Here is a 27559-nt window from a genome sequence, read left to right on the forward strand (position 1 = left end):
AATTACTGTTGTACCCTTAGACTGTCTACTGTATACTCAGAACATCAGAGGCCAACATGTTGGAAAACTTCTCAAGCAGGAAGCACTACAGATAGTACAAGGCACAATCTGAGCCTATCATTTCATCACCATGGTACAGACAAGCAAAGTGCATCTAAGAGATGCTCACTAGCGCTCAGATATATGACAGGAGCCAGCACCAGAGCCGTCTCTCTACACAGCTTCTGATAACACAGGAATGGACTGAGATGATTTCACAGTTTTGTAAGAAAGCCTTCTGTAATCTAGGAGCATCTTGCTCCTGTTCTCTCCAGACTCAGGGCAGAGTTAGGACTGACAAGCAAGGGTGTCACACCTTACCCCAAGCATCACTAACAGGAGGACATAGGTTTTTGTCCCCAAATCTTTTAAGAAACCTTGACTATAATGGGGTTCCCTCAGAAGTATGAACACTAGCCATTCTATCTTTGCAAGATCCACAAATGATGTCACTATAGGGGAAGTATGACACTGATTAAGGTGTTTAGGAGTTTACAGGGACAAAAGGGCCATGGATTGCTACTGTCCTGAAAATGTCCCTTCCAGAGGTGACATCCTTGAATCAAACAGACAATTGGTGGTTTTTTTCTTTTATAAATGAGCATAAATAAATAAATAAATGGCCAGGTAAGATAGTATACATTTTAAAATGTAATCCAAGGGAAGCAGGGGCAGGCAAATATCTGTGAGTTCAAAGCCAATTTGGGCTACATAATAAGTTCTAGACTATCCAGGGCTACAGAGACACATTCTGTCTTATAAATAAATAAAAAGTAATAAGTATAGAAAGCTGAAATGAAGCAGATGTTTACACATCCAAAGACTGAACATGGGGGGAGGGGGAATTGCTGAGATTAGCATGAATGGATACTAGGACTGAGGAGGACCCTGTCAACCAAGGCTGCCCCGGCAAATCAGCCTCTTCTCATACCCATTTCCTTCTAGTCTATACTATGCACAAAAAATTTCCAGAAGTCAATGAACTTAGAAGCCCTTAGACAGAAGACATAGATTAGTGTTTGAGAGTTCAAGGGTTGGGGGGTCTGTCTGGTGTTTGTGTAGAGTCATCCAGAGTGGTAGACAGAAGCCAGTGTAGGCTTTTATATGTCATAGAACTAAATGGTATGCCCCCAAAGGTGATTAAGGTTATATAAGATCTTCAGTGTGAAGCCTAAACAGACACAACCAGTGTTCTCACAAAGAGGGAAAGAGACACCAACAAGCTCTTTTAGAATGTGGCACAGGAGAAAGGCCATGTGAGGAAGCTGGCTATCTGCAATCTGAGACCAGTACTCATCTGATTCCTGGGTCTGGAGTTACAGCCTTCCAGAATCTAGGACTAACTAGCAGAAAATACAGTTCTACTGCGTGAGCCTCCCAGCCAGTACTGTTTGTTAAGGCGGCCAGAGCTGAACCAGACAAGCAGAGAGGAGAAGGCAGAGTAACTTGGACAGCAACAGGATGCACAATGCTTCCTCTCATTCTCTTCACAAGGCAACTGACCCGTAGGCCTGTGTGTAGAGTTTATGATCAACGTCCCAGAAATAAACACCAAATTTGTAGGCTAACAATGCCATAACCATGTCTGCCAAACATCTCTGGGGTTAATCTAAAACAATTAGCAATTCAGAGGCGTGTTTACTACAGAGGCACAGGGGGTTTGCATTAGTGTGAAATGTCCCCAAACCAAAACATATGTGTTAAAAGAAAAAAGTCTGGTTATTTTTCTAAAACGTCAGAGTAATATAAGAAGGAAACCTTAGAGCAGGGTACAGGGAGAAGGGGAAGTGTTTGGAGGATTAAAAAAAAGTTTTGAAACATATTTTATTTTTGAAGGTTAAGTAGTATTGTCATTCTCTAGCTTGGTTAAGTATTATGATTGCAATTAAATTAATTAAATATGGGAAACAAAACAAGTCTTCAGTTTAACTGCATGCCAAGTTAAAAGGCTAGGAAACATAAGGCAAAAATATATTGTGAAATCCATGCAGGGCACATTCAGTTAAATGTTAAAGTCTTTTTTACTCTGTGTCTAAATGACCATTTGTGTTTCTTATATATACACTAAAAAGTCAATTTATATAACCCTATAAGCATTGTTACTATAGGATAAGAAGGAGATGGCTTTTCTTGTGGCCACTTTATCCTGGATTACTAACTAAATCCTACTCTTCAGAGTGGGCTTTGAGAACTTTCCAGTGTGATGAAATTAAACTTTTCTTTAAAACTAGATTTGTTTTAAGCCAATGAAATTAGGCTTTACTTGGTATTTTAGTAGAACGTTCTTTAATACTGCTTAGCAGTTTTTTTGAAGAGCAATGAATAAATAGTAGAGGCGTCTTCCAATAAAAAAGAGGCTTCTGGTATTTGTTAACTGAGAGCAAAATACTGACCACCAGCCAGATGGATAATGCTATGTGCAGATTCTATTGATCAGGAAGCCATGAACATCAAATTATATTTCTGTATCATTTAACCAGACCATGGTAGACACGTGAGGCTCTGTCAAGTTTGGTCAGAACTGTGTATTTGTGTATGGAGACTGAGGAGCACAGTAAAACTACTCCAGAATTAGGAACTTTCTTTTATTGGTCTGTGACAGTTGAATGCATACTTTACTAAAACCTTCTCTGGGCCCCTCTCTCCCCTATGGGCAGTTCCCTCTCCTCTGTGAGCCAAGAATACAGTGTCTCTGTTACAGTGGTTATTTGAGTCTTTGTGTCCTATGATACAGGATTTCAAGGGGAAAGCATGGAGACCGGGGAGGGACCCGATCACTTTCAATGAATGACTTAGTAGCTGAGAGGTGGATCAACAGTTATTTCATTTTAAAGCTCAATCTAAGAACGAATGACTAATAATAGCTAGGAAAGTTTCCAGTAAAGAATCATAGGTGGCAAACTCATAGCCAGAGTAGATGGTCACCCTCTCCAGTGCCTTGGTGACTAACTGGTCTACCTTGGGGAGCGCCCTGGGCAAGGTCACTGGGAGTAAAGTCACCACCAACAAGCAGGAAGGCATGTTTCAGCTGAGAGTTTATTAAAGATTTATTCTTCCTTCTGTTCACTTTGTGGAGAGTAGCAACTTTAAGTATTTGAAATTGAAATAAATGGGAAATAAAGTTCTCCCCAAACCTAGGGACTCGTGGGTCATTCATAAAGAAGAGGTTTGGCTCTGGGGTTAGAAGTCTGGGGTTTACTTACTGATTTTCAAGAACAATGCTATGCCAAGGTGCTTGGCTTTCATGCTACAGCAGCATCTCCTAGAAAATCGTCATGTAAGACTCCCATTTTACAATATCCAGCACTGGTTGGCACATCTCATTTAAAGAACATATGGTCTCAGTTGATGCTGTGTCTACTCTCAGAATAACAGCAAATAGAGGAGCTACTTCATGCATTTTAAACTAAATGTCATTAGTTCGAGTTTATTTGTTGAGTGATTAAATGGCAGCAAAAGGTCAGTGATCTTCTTGTTCTGAGTCAAACATCTCAAGATTAAAAAATGCTACATAATGGCAAAGAACAGTCCCCTAAAGATGCTTCTGAACAACTCATCAACAAACAGGCATCATGCACCATCTCCCCAGCCCAGTTCTCCCTAGCTACAAGTCCCATATTTTAAATCTCTCTTTCATGTGTTTGCCACAAGGACTGCCTGCATGGCCCCAGTTGAATCTCACTCAGCAAAGGTATTCTATGGCATGTTCTTATTTTTTCCCATCCCACACCATCAAAGGATGCTGAATAGGAACGACTTGAATGTAATTGCAATTATTTTCCACTTCCTTTATGGAAAGAAATGCACTGAGTGCTCAAGAAGGAAGAGGTCTGTGAGCACTACTGGTCCCCAGCTTTGTGCTCCCGAGAGCCACAAGCTCTGGCACTTATGTCCTTCCTCCTGCCTATCTCAACCTTCCCTGTTCTCAGGTCTGAACTGGCTTCTCTGCATTCTGGTTTTCTGTGCACACACTAGACTACTAAACCCAGTATTTAAAGCCATTTCTTATATTCTTTGACTTTTTAATAAAACACTGAAAAATTAGATGCAGTTATTAGCAACCATATTAATTTTTTACTACCGTACACAAATAAAAATGAATTTTATATGCTCACTGAGCATATCCAATGCAGTCAGTTTAGTTTTTAAAGACTTAGAGAGTCCAATAAGGATTATGGAGTCAGCTGCTGGTCATTGAAACAAGCATTTCTACTACAAATGAATTTTATTTTTATGGTTAAATATATTTTAAGCTGAATGGCAGATTTTTAACCACCCTGTGTAACCAACCAACACTTAATACCTTTTTACAACATAGCTTGAGTGCCAGTCCATGGGCTGGCTGTATGAGACTTGGGGAATAAGAGGGCACTTGAGCTGCACATTTAAAGGTGATACTTGGAGTCAGTGGGCTACCTGGTCAAAGGCCAAAGGATGGTTAAAACATGGGGTTCTCCACTCTCCAGTTGCCAGAAAACTGTTCCTTTTGTGTTCAGTGTATTAATAAAATTGTTTAAAAGGAACTACTTACCTATAATATCCAACAGAACATAAGTGCATGGATTTTTATTAGAATTAGCCAATCATGAAGGCATAAACCTATAATCCCAGCATTTAAAAGGCTGAGGCAGAAGATGTACTGTAAGATAGAAACTAGCTTGGACAACATACTGAGTCTGAGGTCGGCCTGGGATAACTTACTCATCAAAACTCTCAGTAACAACAACAAGATCAATCTGAAACAAAATAACACAATATGCATAATATAGCTTAGCAGAATCAACATCAACTTTCAATTTTTTTAAAAAGAAGGTTCAGTATCCCTGGGGCTTATAGATGTATGTTTCATTCGACACATCAAAGACATGTACCGAGGTGTGATTCTTGGCTTCTGAGACTGTATTGTGACTTTGGATTTCCTTTGCTTATTTTTATGGCATAACCTGAAGAGAAGAATCAGTCTTTCAAGAAGAAATGGCAGTAGAATATCTGAAGAAACAAAACTTGGGTGATTGAAACCAGAAATAAATATTTTCTTATGAAAAATATTTTATTTATTATTTTTCAGATATTCTGTCCATCCAAGTACTTCAAATTTGGAGCTGAATAATGTGCTATGAATAATACTTAGAGGTGAAGACATATAAGAGACAGTCTGGGGGCAAGCATGTTGGACCATGGCTCCCTCAGCGTGATCTCCATTAACACTCTATGTCTCTGAAAATACTTCACAGTGAGGATTAAATGCTGTTTAACAACCGTGGATTAAGCTAATTAAAAAAAATGCAACTCGACCTTTCACTTTCTGTTTTATGCCATTTGCCAAATCAAGAATTCCACAGTTCTAGCTGCTGGGCTTCCAAACCTCCTGCTTTCTCAGACCTCATTTTCCTCACACAACTATATCAGTCTCATCAAGAAACAAGTTATCTGAAAAAAGCTGAAAACAGGGCTGAGGGTAAATATGAAAAGTCATATTTCATCTGCTGTAAACCTCATACAATGTATGAAAACAATGCCTGACAGTCCATTAATATGTACATAGCTCCTTTTATGCATCAATTAAAAACAAATTGAAACCTCTCAGACTGCCACTTTTAAGCCTTGTACAAGCTTCATTTCCATAGTGCCAGGATTACTAATGGTGGGTGGAAGGAAAGTCTCACAGGTAGAGTTCATTCTCAATTCCTTATTTGGGGAAGCTGTGCCCATCATACATTCCCCAAAGTTGTCTATACAATCAGTCATCCCAGCCTTCCCAATGGTCTCTGTCACAGCTGCCAACTCTCTTTCTCTTGTACCATCTCAGCGAAGTCAAGGCCATGCTAAAACTTTCAGAGGAGTTTGGTTCATGGAGGCAAGAGGGATAGGCATAATGTTAATTACCAATTTTGAGGGGCTGGCGAGATGCCTGAGGAGTTAAGAGTATGTACTGCTCTTGTAGAGGACCTGAGTTCAAATCCTAAATCCATGTCTGGTGCTCACAATTGCCTATAACTCCAGCTCCCAGGGGATCTGAGGGATCCAATGCCTCTGCCCTCCTTGAACATTTGCACACATGTGTAAATACCTACATACACAGACACAAACATGCATACATATAAATATTTAAAATAAAAGTACACATTTGAAACTGTTCTGAAATGTGTCATCACTTTTAAATTTATGTTGTCTAAAATTTGGAAAAATTCCATTCATAGAGAATAAAAACATATATTATCATCAAGGGCATGAAGAGAATTTATCATAAATGTTTGAAAGGCACTTAAAAAGAACAGAGCCGTTCCAGAGATAATAAAAGCTCATACTACTTGAAGTTAGCTCTATGTTATGATGTTCTTGCTGTGAATTATTACAACTGCTGGCTCAACTCTAAAAGAAGAAATAAGCAAGTCATCCCCCTTTATAACCCACTGTGGGGCTTGAACAATGTCACAGTCTTCAACTACATAAAACAACACCCTTGACCTTACACGGGGTATCTTATCGGATTTCTGAAATAAGGAAAATCAACTCACAGCAATTTCTATCCATAAATACGATCTTGTCTTGAGTTAAAAAAGAACTATTTGTATTAGACTCATTTTTTTCAATATAAGATTACATGGTAAATATGCTCTAATTCTTAAAAATGAATCCAGTGGCACCCTTCCTTTGAAGAGAGGAGCAGTTGCCAGGCACAGCACTTCATTCATCAGATGAGCCATGTCACTAGGTCTTTGTAATTGCCCCAACAGAGAGAACAGGAAGGGAAATGGAAGTGCTGGCGAGTTAGCAATGGGTCTTGTCTCAAACTGACAAAGGCCTCTACTTGCAATAAAGCCTTGGACCTCCTACAAAGCTGACAAAGAAGGAGAACCAGCACAGTGAAGACGAGGATGTTGCATGGCCTGGACGACAACTCCTCCAGAGACGCAAAGATATGATTCTTTGTGGCTGTGGTCACTTCTGTCACCATGTTTGGGATGGACATGCATAGATGTGCCAGAAGATATTCAACAGGAGCTGATATTACACAGTGGTAGGAAACAGGCTCTCCACAGATATCTGACATCTTATGTTTCTTAGTGATCAGCACCTTGCCTAACTGCCTAGACTCTATTTATACATCTTCAATCATAACAGTGTTTTTACAAAAAAAAACCTTGAGGATTACATTAGATTGTATTCACCATATAATGAGGAATGTAGGCATACTCTGTGCACTCCAAATTCTATGACACAAGTCATCCATACTTCTAAGGAATAGGAAAACACCAGTCTAGTTCAACTTATCTTTATTACAAAGAGACCTGTGTTTTCTGATGATGTCATATTATGCTGAAGGAAATGCACTCATATATTCTTCCCATCAGCTTTCACAAACTTACATTTGGAACCATAAAAACTGCTGCTAAGAATGGATTTAAGTTCACTGAATCCAGAATCTGTATGCATTTGTGTTTTCTAGAAGCACAGTAGGACAACTTTTGAGACATTTACAAGCTTCTCAGCTAGCCCAGCTATCACTCTAGACAGAACCAAGCAACCCAAAGAAGATATGTGGTTCATCCAGAGCTAGTGGATTCAGATACACCACATGATGTTTAATCTGTACTGACAACTTGACAGAATTTATAGCCACCATAGAGCACACATCTGTAGATGTCTATAATGGTATTTCCAGAAAGATTTACCAAGCAAACGGGGGCCACTCTGAATATTGGTGGAACCGTCCAATGGCTTGGGTCTTCCAGTGAAGGAATGGCAGAGAGCGGAGCATCGGCATTTGTCTTTCAGTTACTGAAACATGAATTCAGTGTTCCCTGCTGCTGCTGCTTCTGATTCCTGAGCCACGACTGCCCTACCCTCAAACCGTGAGCCTAAATAAACCTTTTCCAAGTTCTTGTCATTGAAATGAGGAAAGTAATTAACAGGAAGAATTTAGAATGTTTGCCAACTGATTTAATTACATAAATACTAACACTTCCTTAAAACTGTAAGCAAGACGACAAAGAATATTTGAACATTTTACATAGATAAGGTTACCATAGATTTGTGCTCTTTTCCTTAAAAAATGTATAGATAAGACTCATTAATCAAAATTTGACACTTATGCCTAAGGTAATACTATGATAATTATAGCATTTAAAACCACACGAATATTTGTGGAAAAGACACTTTTGTTTTATGAATGGAAGACATTAGGTTGATTGCACTTGAGAAGTCACTTCTTAGTTTTTATAAATTACACACAGAATCTCACACAGTATTTATAGCCAAATCCTCAGGCAAAATTTTAATAATGGGCCCAGCTAAAGTAAATTTTTATTAAGTCATGCCAAATCTAAATATGCTCCTTTGTCTGACTTTGTTCATCCATATATCTTTTCACAGTTTTACAACATTCAACAACTAATGCAGCAGCAATATGTCACTTATTAAAGTATAAATTGTCATCAATCCTACAATCTATCCCTCCATGGTGGAATCAGTTAATTTTATTATGATTACCATTGTTGCTTTTATTAAAGAAGGATATTAAGCCTCTTTGCTCAGTTTGCTGGACACATGCTTTTAATTTAAGGGCTTCAAAAACGTGCATGTGTGACTTTTGCATCTTCAATTGACAACATGTGGCAGTAGAAGGCCTGTGCGTTCACCCAACATTCTGTATATCTTCTCTACCTGTGTTAATTTTCTCAGAAGAAGAAAGAGTAACTAAAGAACTGGACCCCTGGATACTACAGTGCCCCAATGGAACTAGTGTTATTTCCAACAGGATGGTAACCACCAACAACTTTGAGTCCCCTCACTCTCATTCCCTATCCTTGACACCAGATCTGTTCCGAGTTTGTTGGAGGCTCTGATGACCTTTCCAAACCAACAAGCGAACCAAAACTCAGAAAGAAAGTTGCCCTGAACTTGAAAATTTACTTACAGATGAAGTGACAGATAAAACTTGTTACTTAAAAATAATACCTTTTGCTTTTCATTATTATTTCATGAGTGCATACATGAAATGCACTTACTTGTGAGTCACAGCTTCTTAACAGGGAAGCTGGAACTTGAACTCTGGTTCTGTGGAAGTGTTTTAATGGTGAGTCATCTCTCCATCCCACGAAAACGCTGTAAAATGTGGTCCTAAGGACTCACAGTGAGCTACATGAGCACAATAGGGGTGGGGTGGAAGACAGATGCCAAATCAATGCTAAGCACATAGTGGGTCTTTAAGTAAGCTTTCTTGGGTAAAGCAAGACAACCATGAGATAAGCTTTCCTGAATATAGAAAAGATCCCATTACAATTTCTTGCTCATTTTCTAGAGAACATAATTGAGCATACATGTCAGGAAATGCTGTCAACGTGTCAGACATCTGCTAGTAAGTACCAACTACACAAGTCTTATTAAACTTTAATAATCAAAAGTGGACAAGATGGCTTCCAGGCAAGTAGGCTTCAACAGTGTGTGGTGTGTTTTCTGCACTCTCTTACCAGGTTCTGTAAGAAAAGTGCAGTTTGGGAGTCAGTCTATACTTTATTTAGACAGCCCCTCATCCTTACATAGAGACTTTCCCTGAGATGAGAGCTATGTACTATTCATCCTCCTTTGAAACCTAGGAAAACGCTGAGCATGGTGGATCGCACAGATAAACAGAGCCCATTAGAGAAAACTCTGCACCGTCAGCCTCTTATTCTGCCGCTTAACTCAGTGTCGTTGATATCTGAAAACTGCGGTCACTTCTTTTATGAATTCATTTTTCCTATTTTGGATTGGCTAAAAATTTGAAGGCACAATTGTGTCTTTGGGTACCATTTGCCAAGGATCTGGGTCAAGGCTACTTAAGGGCAAATGGTGACAGGGTGATTCTTACACTGTTCTTTAAAAAGATGACATGTAAAGTTTCTGCTCTGTAAGTGCTGGCAAAACTATGAGAAACCCCATGTGCCCTGCTAAAAGCTTAGTGTTTCTTGTCAGTCATGGGAGGCAGTGATGAATTTTAAAGGGAAAAGAAGATAATCCATGCATATACTTCCTCAATGACAGCGTCCATGCAGAATTGAAGGCTGAAGCTTTGACGGGATGTTTTTGGAAGCATCCGGTTGACAAGTCTGTGCAAGAGATGTTCTAATTGTGAGAACAAGGGAGAATTCGATAGCTCTCAGCAATGTCTACCAGAAAATGGCTTGAGAGATGATGATGATGATGATGATGATGCCACAGTTTTAAGAACACAGGGTGCATTAAAGACCACAGCACGTCAAAAAATGCATTAATAGTATGACCTGAATTAACCAAGTCAGTTCTAGTCCTATGGTTATGACAGCAAAGATCCAATATGTTTATCTGAATTTTAAAACAATAGCTCCAGACAATCTAAAATGAAATTAAGTGAAATCAATTTTTAAAATGTAAAATTTAAACAACAATTTTCAGGGTTGTTGTTGAGTGTGGTGATACACGCCTGGAAGGTCAGCACATGCAAAGCTGAATAAGGAAGACTTGGTTTGAAGTGAGTTTAGCCTGGGGTACATGATAAAACCCCATGGGAAGAAGGGATGGAAGAAAAAGGAGGTAGAGAGGAAGGAATGGCAGAGGAAAAAGAAAAGATTCTATAGGGTTAAATTGAAAATCTTGATTAAAGTTAAACTTTGAGAGACCTCAGAGCCTTTAAAGTCACCAAAGGCACCACAAAATAAATGATAACTCTTGTGTACATGGCAGAACAAAACGAAACAAAAGCTGGTTGATGCCCACCTTGTTGTATTTTGAGTTTTATGAAGTTAGTGGCTTTTGGAGAAAACTTGAGCAAACATTCTATTGGTATTTTCTTCTCTTATACAGACCATTCATTAATATCATCTGAAGGCTCCCGCAGGATCAGTCAGTAATCTCGAATTGATTAAACCTACGAGTGTTGGACCATGCAGACTCTTACAGTATTTTACGTGATTAGGCAGCAGGTCATCTTTATTGCCTTGCTCATTTTGGGTGTGAATCTGATGAAGATTTATGATGTTCCCAGATTTGGCATTGTGTCAGGAACTGTGCAGAGTGTTTTACAGACATTACAATATGATCTTGTAAGGGAACTGCTAGCATTTAGCTCCATTGAATGAATGAACAAATTGTTCCTACAGGTTAATTTTAACATGGATGAGGTAAACATGAAAGGTACTAGAGCCCACATTTTCCAATCAGAGAGTCTGCATTCAGACTCTGGGTTCTTTAACCACTATGGTTTATTATGCATGTTTAACAGCTTAGGTTAATTATACATGGTCGAAGCAAGGCAAGTGTTGTTTTTTTTGAGCAAAGATAGCAAAGTAGCATGGAAGTCATCCGTGAGCTCCTCAATCATTCTTTCTTTTTTCACTAAATCCTTCCTTTGAATATTTTTGCACACAATACAGGATGTAGTCTGACTCTATAGACCTTTATGGAGGAGAAATCATAAGATGAACAAGTAAAATACCACAGATTTTTAAAGGGTCCGGGGGCTAGGGTATACAGGAAGAGCAAGCTGTATGCCCTGCTAGGACAAGTTAGATGAAAGCTTGGAGGTCTGGGTATGTGGAGGTCAATGAACAAAGCAGCCTTGCCCCAGTGTTCCTGGGGGAATGAGAGCTTCTCATGCAGTGGCTCCAAGAGATAATGAAAACAGGACCTAGGAGAAGACAGGTTTAGGAAAAGTCACAAGGAATTTCAATCTTAGGGGAAAGGAGAAATGGGGTCAGACAAAGGAAGGGAATATAAAGTAAGAAGAGAGAGATTCATCAGCTATTCTATTTAATTTATTTTTATGTTCTTTATATGTATGGATGTTTGGCCTGTATGCAGCATGGCTGTGAACCACTTGTATGGCCTGATGTCTGTACAGGTCAAAAGAAGACTCTGGATCCCCTGGTACAGATGGCTGTGAGCGGCCATGTGGGTGCTTGGAATTTGAACCTGGAACCTCTGGAAGAGCAATCAGTGCTCTTATCTACCGGAGTAACTGCTCCATCCCTACAAATCCTTCCTAAGGTATGAGAACTAACCATCTGAATGTGTATTTGCAAACAGAGGCGAGATTGAGGAAGGGTCAGATGCGTCAGAGAAGACAGAATAGGAACAAGAAGCTCAACTTACTAGCGTGTGTTGAGGTGAGCGTTCTGACTTTGATAGCTTTGTTTTCGCTAATGTAAGGTTGGAATAGTGCCCGCCTCACACGATTACTGTCTAGATTAAAAGTTAGTAGCTCATTCTGGTCTCAGATGAGTGACAGCAGTGAACAAATCAGCCAAAATATTAAAATTTCATGTTATCATTGTCATCACCATCATCACATCCTTCCTCCTCCTCACCTTCATCCTGTTACATTCCCATTCATTGACTATAGTCCAAATTATATGACTCCAAAAATTACACCAATTTTACAGCTTCTTGACATCAAATAAAACACAATCCTGAGAGAGAGGGAGAGCGAGAGCAAGTTGTCAACTATGATACGGTTTGTTTAACACAGTTTCTCTGATACAATTTTGGCACATTAATTCTAAAGGGGCTATAATAAATTGAATCAATTCTGATTTTGCTAAAGTATTTGAAAGCACTGCTCCATCCCACTGATTCAAATGTTTTCCTTACAGTAAATAAATGGGGAGCATTTTGAAATTCAATACTTGGTATGTTTCTGATTAGTAAGCAGCAAAAATGGACATGATCAATACTTGGAAGCCCTAAGCAAAAAGTATTTATTTCCTCTGTGAATAGATTTCTCGATACATGTGCCTCCTTCTCTTCTGCTTGATATTTCTGGTGGTCTGGCTTCATAGTCTTCAGGCTTCCCTGGACCACTGTAATCTCACACCCTCAACCCCCATAATTCATCCCCACTGATGGCATATCTACAGGGCGCTGGTCCTATTTCAACCTCCAGTGGCTTTCTGTAAGAGGATGGAAAATATGAACCCTCTCTGTGATGTAGAAAACCATGTTGAGCTGGTCTCCAACTATCCCACCTTTCTACTGCTTTCTGCTCACATTATTTCTAAGGCCCAAAGTATTCTTCTGTCCTAGAAATACACCGCAAACCTTTTGCTATTCAGGCAAACCTTTTGCATCTTGAAAAAAAAAACCTTTCCTGTTCAGGCTTTTTGGTGCTCCCTCTGCACAGAATCCTCCTCTACCAGGTCTTCACATTACCAGATTACCCTTTATGTTTGCAGACACTCCCTCCTCTAAGGGAATTGTCTCCCCTTCCCCTAGAAAGTAGTGATGCCCCTTCCAGCTACCAGCTGTATGCCATTCACTACATGTATCTCAGTTGAAATATTCTTGTGGATTCCCTGCTTGTGTTTTGCGTAGGTGATGGGGTATGCAAACTATTCAATCTACCCAATAGCAACTTGAAACGTTGACTGGTACACTCACAGCTGTCTAGAGAACATCCTTTGGAAAAATAAACAATTTGAGGCTGAATACACAGGCAACAGACATACACACACACACACACACATACACTCTCACACATGGGCACGCACACACACAGAATCACAGTAAAATTGCAGATGACTTAAGTTGGACGCACTCATTTTCTTAGAGCAAGAGGAATTGATGGTGCAGACAGACAGAGGAGGAACAAGGCAAATGACGTTAGTAACAGAGCTCAGAGAATCTGTGCTCGTCTCTTTCATGTTATTTCTAATCTACCTCAAAAAGTAACCCGATGGAGTCATCTAGAATTCTGCAACATGGACACAATCCATTTGTAAAGCATGAGGGACTAAGGACAAAAATAAACAGTACTTTTGAAGAAGATATCTTTTGCCTAGGAAGTTTTTACTGAGTGCTTACTATATTCAGCCAGTGCATTAATGACTTTATGTGGATTATTTTGTTATAAATTCTCTGCGAGTGACCAGTATCTTATCACACCATTTTAGAAAAGGAAATGGAAGCAAGATATTTGATTTAATTGGAGTCATAAGTAAATGAGAAATAGTAGACTGGACTTTAGCTTAACTTGAAAGCTTCACTATGCTAAACACAGGAAAATACTATCCAATCAATTTTGCCTCATTTCAATGGTTTATTGCTGTCATTTTATATTGAGATGGGAGACAGACCAGAAGAGAAATCTTCCCTTTTAAGAGTTACTGCTTTTGCTACTACTTCAACTCTAAAAGTTAATGGTTCATCTTAAAACTAAAGTCCTTTTTGTTCAGATTAAATGCCCAGAAGATCTTTAAAGGAATGTTCAATAAATCACGCTGTTTTTACTCTTTTGGTTTTTGGGTGCTTGGTATTGAACCTAGGGCCTCATGTATGCTAAGTACATGCTTGACTACAGAGCTTTATCCCAGACCTTAAATTATGCTTCTGCAAAACTCCAAAAATTTTGTAACAAATAAAACCAATGAGCCCTATTTCTATGGGCTGCATTAGAACAGTGCCCATGGGATCCTGCAGGGATTCAATGTGATTCTCAGTTGGCAGGTAAATGTGGTTAAGGGTAGAGAAAGATGCACTCAGCAATCAATCACTGAATACTAGGGTAGGGAAGTCAATTATTCACTGCTCCTTAATATACTTTTGGCATAGCAGCAATCCACTGAACTGAGATCGGGACCCCCGTTGAAGGAATCAGAGAAAGGTCTGGAAGAGCTTGAAGGGGCTCGAGACCTCATATGAACAACAATGCCAACCAACCAGAGCTTCCCAGGACTAAGCCACTACCCAAAGACTGACCCTGGGCTCCAACCACATAGGTAGCAATGAATAGCCTAGTAAGAGTACCAGTGGAAGGGGAAGCCCTTGGTCCTGCCAAGGCTGAACCCCCAGTGAATGTGATTGTTGGGGGGAGGGTGGTAATGGGGGGAGGATGGGGAGGGGAACACCAATAGAGAAGGGGAAGGGGAGGGGTTAGGGGGATGTTGGCCCGGAAACCGGGAAGGGGAATAATAATCGAAATGTAAATAAGAAATACTCAAGTTAATAAAGATAAATAAAAAAAAGAATTGCCTTACAGCCAATAACGGGACAGGGAGACAGAGGCAGGATTTTTGTTTGTGGCAGCAATGGACAGAGGGATAGAGGGAGAAGTGGAGAATTGCCATGGCTCTTGGAGCAAGAGAGATGAGATTTAAGAGCTGCATGAGAGAAATCATCCAACAATGTAGGTGGAAAGAGAATGCAGCCCTATGGGAGGGGCAGGCGGTGCCCAGAAAGTAACAGGGCAGCAAAGATGAAAGAAATATAGATTTAGAAATTATTTAGCCAGGGATACCAGAGGGGAGTGTGTGAAAGCTGCAGGGAATTTTAAAGTGCCCTGCTATTGAGATAGGAAGGCCTATTAAAAATATCTCGAGAATCTAGAGAGATCTTGCAGGGGCATGGAGGTACAGTGTGTGTGACCTGCTGCTATCCACAGCAGTTAACTAATTCACTGCTACATATGTTAAGTTGAGCAGCAGGAATGCACTCATGGATAAAACAAGACACATGATGTAAGGAAGTTTTGTCGACAATGTTCTAGCCAAAAGATACAATAGAGTGAATAAATGACTCAAGAAAGTAAGAAGGAGGAGTATCCCAAACTCAGAGAGTCTAGAGGCAAGGAGGAAGATCATTCTGGCATAATCAGCATTCACTCTCATGGCATGTGCAATACCATGCTTCCATTAGTTTTGCAACTTTCAGAGAAATCCTCAAATAAAAAAATATACTTTTGGCATACGACTTATCACAATAAAAGGTCATTTTTTTGCAATTGAAACAGGTTTAATGTTTTCACATCATTTATTTCTAAATAGTCCCATGTGTCTGAATGGGTTTTCATATGATCTGTTTATAAACCCAACTTTAAAAAGCAAACACTTTTTACAATCAAAATGCCGCATTTTTATCTGTTTTAAGCATTAAAATTCCAGTTAATTTCTATTGAGCTATGGACTCTAGTAAAAATAAATTTTAAAACATTTTTTGGTACCTTATTACTTACTTACATGCCTGTTAGTCAGTTAGCAAAACTACTTATTAGACTTGGGCATTCTTTATCTGAATGTGTATAATCACAGGGCTCTGTGCATTACTAATAAAGGATTTTAATATTGTTGAGAAATTCCAGGTTGCTCCTTTTTATGAGCGCATTGCATTCATAATTGGAAGATTTGAACTAAACTCAAATGGCCTTTTTATTGATGGCACACTGGGCAACAACAGTAATTTGTAGTCAACAGTTTTGGCAATGAATCAGCAGCCGGATTATATTCACTTGGTATTAAGCACTTTGAAGGAGATTCTAAACAATGGGTTACAATATTATCTATCTGTTAAAAGTATACAAAAGGACCTGAATATGGACAGAACTAGAAATGAAAATGTCTTCATTAAACCTAAACTTTTTCTTTTGTCGAAAGTGTTTATAAAGCAAGTGTGAGTTTTCTCCCACAAATGCATTTCAGAACAAGATGGCTTAGTTCAGGCTGTTGCTAAAAATCTAACCCAGGGCCACAAAAATATGCAAGATTCACTATAATTTTTATTCCTGCTCAAACATGTTAATCAACTGAATGATGCATCCCACTGTTGCAAATCTGGGATGAATCTATGAAAACATTGTGGTTGGTATCATTTGTAGTTAAATCAATTTGATGCAACAAACATTTCCAGAATGTTCACTAGAATTCAATACATACTCTTAGTTTTGTAAAATCCATAAATATGCATAAATTGCGTGCTCTGCTCTCTTGGGACTTTCACTTTTGTGAGGAAAATAAACCCAGAACAATCTCTGATACAAAACACAAATATGATTTGGCTTTTACTAAGCACCAGGAAGGCTATCAAAAGCAGTGAGCTCAGAGTCGGGGACTAATGATAATTCATTCCAGTTTGGGCTTGGAGAGGCTTCTGGGAAAAGGGAACTTTTCAGTAGAGGGCTGAAGGACTTGGGTCAGGGCAGGGAAAACATGAACAAGGATAATGAACAAGAGTGGAGGGTGCATGTGTGACAATGTAGAGAAAGATGAGGAAGGCAAGGATATTAGGGCCAGATCAATGATAACATTCAGGGAGCATATGTCCTTTATGTAACTCAAAGGTCTATTCATTAGCAGAATGAAAGCCACTTCTATTAACAAAGCCCCCCCCCTTTCTACAAATTTTAGCATCCTTACTTTCATTTAATTTAAGACACTTTAAAATCTGTAATTTGAAACTGGCATTCTATTACAATAGATTATGAAGTTAGGTGTTCTAGGGATAGTGGACATCGACTCTTCAGTAACATCAAATAAAATGGTAAGTTGCTTGATTAGAGGGATCTGGGGGTGACAGAAAGACAATATTGTCTCTGGACAGAAGTTAACTAAGTGGCACAAAGGGGACTTTAGAAGGACTGTGCCAGGTGATCCACCAATATCAAAGGGAAAGTGGGAATATCCACTCAATGGGATTACCCAGGAACTTGCTTCTCAAAGTAGCACTTGTACATATTAATTACTGGATGTCCTCTGTGTGTCTCTGAACATCCAATTACACTGTTCATGGCAGAGGAAATACTAACTCTAAGTTTGTTTGTAGAGTAGAAACAACCTATGATGCCAATGTTCAAGACTTCTCGCCAGTGACCACTCAGGCTTCAGAAATTCTTTAGCCTGAATGATGCCAAGCCTACAAGCTCTGCATATGACATTCTTTGACCCAGAAGCTTTGAAAACCTACCATTCTCACACCATTCTCAAAGGCTTGCCGGGTGAGGGGAGCTGGCCCATCCACGGTCTTGCCATCATCATCTGGGCCCCAGCTGGCACTGTAGATGTGTACATGCTGTGGGTTATAGCTGACAGACTTTGCCTCCACCATGTCGGTGACATCACCATCCAGCATTCTCACACCTTCAAAGCAGAAAGGAGCAAGCTAGTTACTTATCTCCAGTAGATGATGCTGACACAGTCCACTTAGGCAACTTGGGTGAAGAAAGAATATATAAAAGATTTTTAAAAATATTCATTCATTCATTCATTCATTCATTCATTCATTTATAATGTGCATAAGTATGTCAGCCTGGGTTTATGTGTAATGTGTGAAAGAATCCTCAGAGACCAGAAGAGGGCACTGAGTCTCCTGGAATTAGAGTTTCAAGAAGTTGCGAGCTACCATGTGGGTGCTGGGAACAGTATACAAACAGTAGGCACCGCTGACCATCTCTCTCATCCCAGTACAGTTTTACCAACAGTTCCTTGAGCATTTTCCTGCAAAAAGGTACCTTACACTTTGTAGACGCTTTCTTGGGGAGAAAGGAGGTTTCATTATATATAAAAGATGAAAATTTTGCTTGAAAAATACTTTGTCTTTTTTTTAACTGAATGTTCCAAATCTTGCTTTGACAAAGATACTCACGTAATCCAACATCCTAAATTTCTCTACATTAAATAACTTGGGCTCATAGTTGTGGAAATCTTCTAACCTTAGCAGTTTTATAAAAGCTGCAATTGCCAAGTTAGCTTGGTCTCATTTCCTATGTAACCCATAATCTTAGACCCATGTCAACTTAACTGTATTTCTTTGTTGCCAAGTTATTTACAAGTCAAATAATGGATAAAAATAAATTTAACATTTCAAATAACTCTCAAAAAGTTTTAACAATACTTAGTTATTAATCTTCATTTAAACACATTCCTACCAGATAGAAATCCAGTATTAATCCTATTCTTCAAAAAGTCACTAATATACTGGGAAATAAATTATGTGTCCAATGGCAACTTTTCCTTTTTATTTTGTATTTTGGCAATATACAACAATAATGCAACTTCATTTAGTAAAAGAAAAAACTTGCATTCATAAAATATCACTGAGAATTGTATTATTTTATTTTTAATATGTGCATATCTATGTATCTATCTATCATTGTATGTATATAGGTGTGCATGTATGTATATATATGTATGCATGTATATATGTATTTACACATATGCACACATACATGCATAATCTGGACTCATGGCAACAGTGTCACTATATTCTGGGATGATAAGAGATTTTAGCATTTAGCATTCTAGTTACAATTAAAAGTCATCTTTAAAAGCTTAGGCACTATATATAGAAACAGGACCCAGGTACCAATTCTGAGTTAGTACAGACATCCACAGAATACATTTCTATGATTATTACTGGGCAACATTCACCCCTAATCCCAGCAAGTCTGTTTAGAAAAACTGTATTTGTGACACATTCGGGATCTTGTAGTAAGTGTACATTATTGTTCTGACAAAGCGTCTTTCACTTGAGTATTGTGCTGTCATCCGTAGTTGTGCCTTGTCATGCATAGAAGCACTGGTTTGAAAAGGATTCTGAAAAGCCGTTCAGTTGGCCAAGAGCTTCCTGGCTCCTGTGTATATCCCTGGAAGTGCCCCATACCTCCGATTTTGGCGTTGAAAGCGATTCCAACGGTGCAGTGAGAGTTGTTCGCAGTGGCTGCCACTTCTCCGGCACAGCGGGTCCCATGCCTGAAGCAGAACAGACACAGTTTCTAAAGTAAGATTCTCCATTCTCACCAGCTCTATGTGTCACTGCAAAAGTGGTGAAGAAAGCATCCAGCTGTGGGTGTTTCAAGAACTTCCTACCCAAGCAGCACTAAAACTTGTCTGTGGCAAATTATTTAGCACTTCATCATGTGATTTTTGGGTTGTAATTCTGAAGATACTTATTTTTGATATCTTGCTATTCTAAGTAGAAAATCACCCTGGAGGCTGAAAATGAACCATACAACTTGTTGGGAACTGTTTTGTATTTTTTAATAGTCAGCCACCTGTCAGGCTATATGTCTAACATGTGGCTACAGAAATATCGTCTGTATCATCTTCTTCTATAGTGACTACTGTCCGCTTTTTAAAACTGTACAGTTAAATACAGATCAAGCATCTGCAACAAAAATATTGTCGAAAGTGTGATGTGCTATTTAGTTGCAAAAATATTGCATAAAATAAATACCTTAGTTTCAAACCAATTGCATGTGAATTACTGAGGCATTTGAAGACAGTTCATTTGTTCGATTTCCACTTCTTACAGTTCTTAAAATGAGGTCATTACAGAAAAAAAAAGGTTTGATTCAATCTTTTTTTTAAGATTTATTTTATTTATATGAGTACACTGTAGCTGTCTTCAGACACACCAGAAGAGGGCATCGAATCCCATTACAGATGGTTGTGAGCCACCATGTGGTTGCTGGGAATTGAACTCAGGACCTTTGGAAGAGCAGTCAGTGCTCTTAACCACTGAGCCATCTCTCCAGCCCTCAATCTTTTTTTTTTTTTTAATAAGAATTCCTTGCCACTTTTTGCCACATCAATGCTCTTTGGTCAGAAAAAACTTGTGGCTGAAGCAAAGGTGTTGTTTGGAGGAAAATAGATATATCAAGAGATTATCACACAGAGTGGATCAAGTTAGCCTCAAAAAGACACATACTACATGCTTTCATTTGTGTCTCCTAGATGACATACACGTGCACAAACCATGCATGTATAGCTTCCATGACAAGGAAACTTAAGGAGTGGGAGGGGGAACATGGAGGGTATACACTCAAATATATACTTGAAGAAAAAATGTCCTTATAAGGCCCATAACTGTGTACAATTAATATAATATGTGAATATAAAAATCTTCTGGCTGAAAGATCTTCCATCACCTTGTCCGAGAGCAGCACAGGAGGTTCAAGTATAAAGAAGAAACTAAGTGTTTAGATGTCCTGGAGTAGAATAGTAAGAGAGCTGAGGTCCCTTGAGGTGTGTGTGTGTGTGTGTGTGTGTGTGTGTGTGTGTGTGTGTGTGTGTGCGCGCGCGTGCGTGCGCGTGACGTGTCTGGTGCTCATTTCTGTCTCCATTTTAAAGGTGAGAACACCCAGAGGGATTTGAGATATAAGGACATCTGTGGAAAGAGAAGACACCCCCGGCCACCGTCAAGTTACTAGCTCTCAATCTTTGAAATTAACTCCACTGTTTCTTAATTTATATTACATCTGCTAGGTCCTTCTTGTCATTCGATCCAATTAATGTTTCTCCTACTATAAACAAATGATAGGCATATAGTCATGATTACTAAAAGAGACATTTCATACTGCTCTTTTCACCAAATAAGGTCATATATATATTTCTATATAAATATTAATCTGGATATGTTAGTGCCAGCTAACACACTGGATTATTTCTTATGTGGCAGTATAAATAACATGTGATTTTGTATTTATTTGGCTGTATGAATACACACACACATGCACAAAATTAACTTAAAAATCTTTTCATCCCAGAATGTTACCCAGGCTTTTACTTATATAAACAAGAATATGAACACAATTTTGAGCATGTATATTATTAACCAACTGAACATAAGTTATAAAAAGTAGAATTACTGGACCAAAGAGTACAGTGGATAGAAATTGATAACCTTCCAAGATAATGTAACTATGCTACATGGAAACACACCATTAATGTTGGTGTAGGGTTGTGGAGACAGCTCAGTTAGTAAAGTGTTAGGTATGCAAGCAAAGAACCTGAGATCAGATCCCTAGAACCAATGTTAAAACGTCAGTGGTACTAGAATGTGTCTGTAAGACACATCTCTGGAGACTGCAGCCAGACATTCTGAATGAATCCATACATTCTGCTCCCAGAGAGAGATGGTCTCAAAATATCAGGTGGAAAGATGTGGAAGAAGATACTCAACATCTACTGAGGCTACACACACACACACACACACACACACACACACACACACACACTCACACACACACTCACACACACACACTCACACAGACACACACACACTGAGCCTATACACATACACACACACAGAGCCTACACGCACAAGCACACGCACACACACACACTCACACACACACACTCACACAGACACACACTGAGCCTATACACATACACACACAGAGCCTACACGCACACTCACACTCACACACACACACTCACACTGAGCCTATACACATACACACACACACAGCCTACACACACAAGCACACGCACACACACACATGCACATGCACACACATACACCAGCATGCCATTTGGGACATCTTTGAGATTACTCAGTCACTAATTCTAGATGTTTTATGAACAGCTTTTCTGAGGCTTTGGTTCAAATGTCTCACACTGCCTTTCCTGTTATTTCTGTTATAAAAAGGTTTCCAAGTTTCAGATTTGTTGTTTTCACTGAAGGAAATTTTAGGTTGCCACACTCAGTTATTATGGACTCATAATTATCCTTCCCTACTAGTATTTTTATTTTTTGTGTGTTTACTTTCTCTGTCTCTCTGTCTCTCTGTCTCAGACTCTCTCTCTCTCTCTCTCTCTCTCTCTCTCTCTCTCTCTCTCTCTCTCTCCGTGTTGTGTGTATGTATGTATGTGTGTGTGTATGTATGTATATATGTATGTATGTATGTATGTATGTATGCATGTGTGTGTATGTGTGTTTGTATGAGTTGGCTATATGTATGTCATGTGCAGAGGTTAGGAACGAAGGTGGTATTCATTTTTTCCACCTAATTTTATGAAGGTTCCTGGGATTGAACTCAGGTCTACAGTCTTAGGCATCAAGACATCAAATGACTCTATAGTTTTTAAGAACTAACAGTGCTTGGAATCACACCTGTAATTCATACTCTTCACTCTTGCTCATAGTAAAAACGAGTCTTACTATGTAACCCTGGCTGTCCTGGAACTTGCTATGTAGACCAGTCTGGCCTTGAACATACTGGCTCCCCTCCCACTGTATCTCTAGCCCTGGGATTAAAGGCATGTGTTATATTTTTGCTTCAAAAGAAAATTGTTCATTTCAAGAGTTACAGCTAATATTCACATAAAGTGAAGTAGTGGTGATTTAAATATTAGATGCCTTCACTATGGGAGCTACTGAGTATTATAACACTATATTAAAATATTTGTTTCACTAAGAAGGTTAATAATTATGTACTAAATTTAGCAAATTAGACAGAATTGCAAAGAACATTAGTAAATCCATACCATTAATGGGCTTAACACAGTGAACATATATGAATAATTGGAGAATGTATATGGTACATCATCTTCTGGCACACAGAGCATTTGCTAAAACTAACTGTGAATTTGGTTATTGTTTAAGTCTTGCAAAATTCAGTTTCATAAGAAATCCTTTCACATTGCAAAGAAATTAAGGGTTCAATATTTTTAAAAACTACACATATATACTTTAAATATCAAAATTATATATAATTCATGTATCAGAGGATTAAAAAGGCTGAATTATATACATTTCTATTTAATTAGCACTCAGAATTAGGTAATAGTCAACACAGTGAAATATTTGAACAAGAAACACACAAGAGATTTAGAAGTATGAATAAAAACAACTTATAAATTAAGGTAATATTCAACAAAAGCCCTTTGATCACTCAGACTTAACAATAGCTGGGATCAAGAAAAAATATTAGTTATTTTTTAACTCACATAAGTAATAATTGTTCTTTTAATATTTGTTAGTTTTTCTAATAATTTAAGTGATATAACCAGAGCATGTGAAGGTTACATAGTAAGGCTTGTTCTTTAGTAAAACAAAACAGAGATATCTTTCAATAGAGACTGTGCAGGTTAACTGATTATTGATGAGTTCATGATGTTACTTCCTGTCAGAGTGTTCTCTTACCATGTGGTAATCCTATGAACTTGGTCATAGAAACTGAACAACAGATGTGTAAAGTCATCAATACCGTATCATATTCTTCTTTTCACAACAACACACATTTTAAGAGTGTCTTACCCTGGGTTGTCTGTGTCTCATACCCATGTCTAATTGGCACATGGTCCAAGTAACTCCTGGAGTTTTTACGTCTATCAATTGCCATTCCTGTCATTATCCTGAACAGTGCTTGTTTAAAGTTACAGGCACACTCTTTGCTCCATTTCCCTTTGTAGTGTGTACTCTCAGCTGGCGTCTTTGAGGTCTGGCTCAGAGTTGTTTGTTTGCTTCAGAAGAATGACAGAACTTGTTCGTGAAGGCAAATACATCCATTGAAGAATTCTACCTCACACCTTACAGGTGTCAGTCCAGTGTCTCCCCCGGCTACATCTTCAGGCAGTAAGTCACTGGTCTAGCGAATCTGCTTCTAGTCACTGCAGATTCTTCTTAGAAATATCTTAGAAATGATTCTGCAGGATTCCTAGCTGTTTTCACCAAAGGCTGTTTTTTCATCATTCTTTCCAAGTTTCCCCTTTGGGACAATGAGTTATCAATGTATATACATTTGTATTACTTTCCTGGTTAACCTCTAAGATCTTACAACTCTCTCTTCCTATGTTGCATTCTATATGGCCCTCTCAATTCTCTATTCTACCTCTTTTAATCATCCATGGTGAATTTGCTATTTATTCCATTCAAGGTGGACTCACCTCAATTTCTATTTCACTTTTTAAAGTTAAAAAACAAACTGGTTAGTTGATTGTGATAATCTCCTTCTCTTAATATCTTTTGATACTTCATTATGTGAACATATACATTAAATACAAGGAATATGAAATAGAGAAATCCAGTCAAATTACTATGCTTGCTGCCATGTGATTTTCCAGGCTGCCATTTTCCAGATGTAACTGCTGAATGATCCATCGATGGAGTCACAGTGCTTGTGCTTTTGTCTTTTTGCACCCTCTGAGGCTCATGTGGAAAGTTCAGTCTTCCAAAGAAAATTTAAATTTGTTTCTGCAGCTATTTGGCGGTCAGCCAACACAAGGAATATGAATTACAGGTGTGATTCTAAGCACTGTTAGTTCTTAAAAACTATACAGTCATCTGATTTCTTGTGCCACCTGTTATTTAGAGTGAGAACATCTAATGTACCTACTGGTTCACCTTCTATAGTTCTTTCCTTATTAAGGTGAAGAGGACAATGCCTATGGTTCTATCTTATGTAAGAGTTCTTTTATTATGTGCCTCATTAAATTATACTGTCTTTATCTTCCATCTCTGGGCTTTCTGAATCACATCTCCCACCAGGCTTAGAGCTGGATGATCACTGGAGACAAGCTTGTGCCCAGTCAATGTTATGTATTTGTATCTTCCCATAGAAATTCTCATGGTATCCCACTAGGTTAGCCATCCACAAAATGTTCTTTAGTACCTTCCTGGGAATTTTGGAAGTACCGTACTAGGAGAGAGAATATTGAATGTCTGTTTTCCCACACCATTTAAAAATTGAATAATTAGTTCGTTTCTGCATTTCTCAAATGTAACAAAGGCTGGCACCAATTGCACACATCTTTAATGCACAGAGAATTCTCCATTGACTATTTCCTTACAAGTGTCTTACAAAGACGTCTTTTTATTGTTCTTCTTAATTATATATAAACCACTTTCATGAAATGATGAAATCATCTGTGGTGCACCCCCTCTCTCCTGCTTACTTATGTTTAAAATATCAGTTAGGTAATGTACCATCGCATAATGTCACTGACACAAATGACTAGACTACAGTTAAACAGCCCACGAGCTTCAGATGACAATGATAGCTTCCCCACAAAATGCCAATGACCTTTTTACTTTTAAATCTTATTTAGACTCAGTATTTTGACATGGATTTATAGCAAATCATGGGGGAATCATTATCATCATGGCTGGTTTGAAGTTCAAGTGTGTGAGCAGCAAGCCTCTGAAGAACAGGGTGGGCAGCATCAACAATCAAGTCCGCTAATCACTAACATCAGGAATACAGGTCTGTTTTTCAGATGTAGTTTTATTTAAAGATCAGAATATGTGCATTAGTGTGCTTTTAGTCTAGAAAATATACTCGATATTAAGGTACCACATAGAGAACACCTAATAAGAGCACAGGTAGTGAGGACTCTTTAGTAATTGGGTGTGATTACAACCCTGTGCATATTCATGATTTTACCACATATCATGGTGAAAAATATGAAAAATAATCCAGTTACACACATTATAATGAATTTGTATACTAATGAATTGACATAAAAGAAAGTGGACAAGAAAAAATCAATTGGATATGGACAACCTAACATTTTAAAGGTGTTTCTTAATGTGGCATAGCTCCGATGCTTGGATAGATTCAGGATCCTGGTAATTGTGAAACATTTTGCTATGTAATTTGCCCTCAATAGAAAACTTACACTCAAAATAATGACACAAAAGCCATGTTAATCCTTGCTCTACTTCCCTTTCTTTCTATATTTTATCATCTTCTATCATCAGTTACTTATAAAGATTCAATTCAGGACATTTCTACGGAGCTGTGACACTTCAGGGCATCTACTAATCAATGTAAACACATAAAGCAAAGTGTCGTAGGTGAACAGCTTCCTTCACAGGTTATACAGTATAAGCTGTGATTAGAGGTTGTCATATGCTTCTGTCCCTCCTGTCATGTCCGTTGAGCATGCTGCTAGGGAACCTTCACTCCCATCCATGGGAGTTAGTGGGGTTAGAAACCCTAACTTACAGAAGCTTTCATAGAACTTAAGGTGTGATGTGAGAGAGCTCAGTGATGAACCAGTGATCAGGATGAATGGGGAGTTCTCCCCTTGCACTTGCCATCATGTCTTGTAAAGGAAAAAGTCATCTGTGTAGGAATCTACCTAGCAAAGGCAAGTAGTTAACCGAGTGCTGCCTGCGTCCTTCACTTCCTGCCACAAGTATCTTCAACTGTCCATGCATCCTGCCAATCTCCACCCAAGCTCTTCCCATTGGCCATCTGGCATGTCCATTCTTTCTTGGCTGTATTTGTATGATACAAATCTTAGAGCAAACCATGTATTTCAAAAGCCTTCTTAGAGGGAGATGAGACAGCAAGCAAGAGGGAAGTGTTCTCCAACATACAGTTCAAAAGTGCTGGTCTTCACTCCTCTCGACGTGTGTGATAATACTGTATTCGTATTGTACTCATTTGGAATCTCACATTGTACTTGCCAAATACGTAAAGCAGGCAGGATTTCTCTTATTTTACAAATGAAAATGATTATCCTGGCAGATGGTAAATGGAAGATATGAAACACAGGTGGACAGTAGTTCGGAATGTCCTGAGTGTGTAATTCTGGACTTTCAGGACCTCCCAATGACTTCCACCCTCAGCCCACAATCCTCAGTTTCTGAATGGAGACCAAGATTTCATCATTTGTTTGCCCACAGTCCTACTCCCTGACTGCAGCTAGTGGACATAATTATTTAACAGCATTTTTTTTTAACAACCACATTATCTTAAAACATAGGCCTAGACCTATTGCATTTTCTCATTCTATCCACCATGGCCTACAAAAGTAACTCATTCCTTGTTAACCGAAAGAACATAAAAACATATCCTACCCCACATCTAAAGAATAGTGAAATTGTTTTGTTTCTCAAAACAAACAAACAAACAAACAAACAAACAAACAAAAACCAATGCTTTGCCAGCTTCTGTTTTTTTCCCTCAAACACGTTTCATGGAAAGATAAAGTATAACAGAAACCTCACACAGGCACACATGGATGTGGGCTTCCTCCCTAGCTACCTATTTCCCTCAGCAATCACT

At 38.6% G+C, this 27559-nt stretch overlaps 1 protein-coding gene across 4 annotated transcripts in view; it reads right to left on the reverse strand.

The window, feature by feature from the left end:
* Positions 1-27559, reverse strand: part of Pcsk5 (proprotein convertase subtilisin/kexin type 5) — a 431011-nt gene that overhangs the window by 247707 nt on the left and 155745 nt on the right. For all 4 annotated transcript variants that reach the window (XM_087575048.1, XM_087575031.1, XM_087575011.1 and 1 more), the window contains exons 6-7: positions 19423-19511; positions 17728-17900 (exon numbers count right to left, since the gene is read on the reverse strand). Coding sequence is in view for 3 of the 4 variants with exons in the window: in XM_087575031.1 (XP_087431157.1) it covers positions 17728-17900; positions 19423-19511 (262 nt within the window). In the remaining variant the exon portion in view is untranslated. The remainder of the gene's footprint in view (positions 1-17727; positions 17901-19422; positions 19512-27559) is intronic.

Source organism: Rattus norvegicus, chromosome 1, assembly GCF_021556685.1.
Source record: "Rattus norvegicus strain SHRSP/BbbUtx chromosome 1, alternate assembly SHRSP_T2T, whole genome shotgun sequence".
Taxonomy (NCBI): Eukaryota; Metazoa; Chordata; class Mammalia; order Rodentia; family Muridae; genus Rattus; species Rattus norvegicus.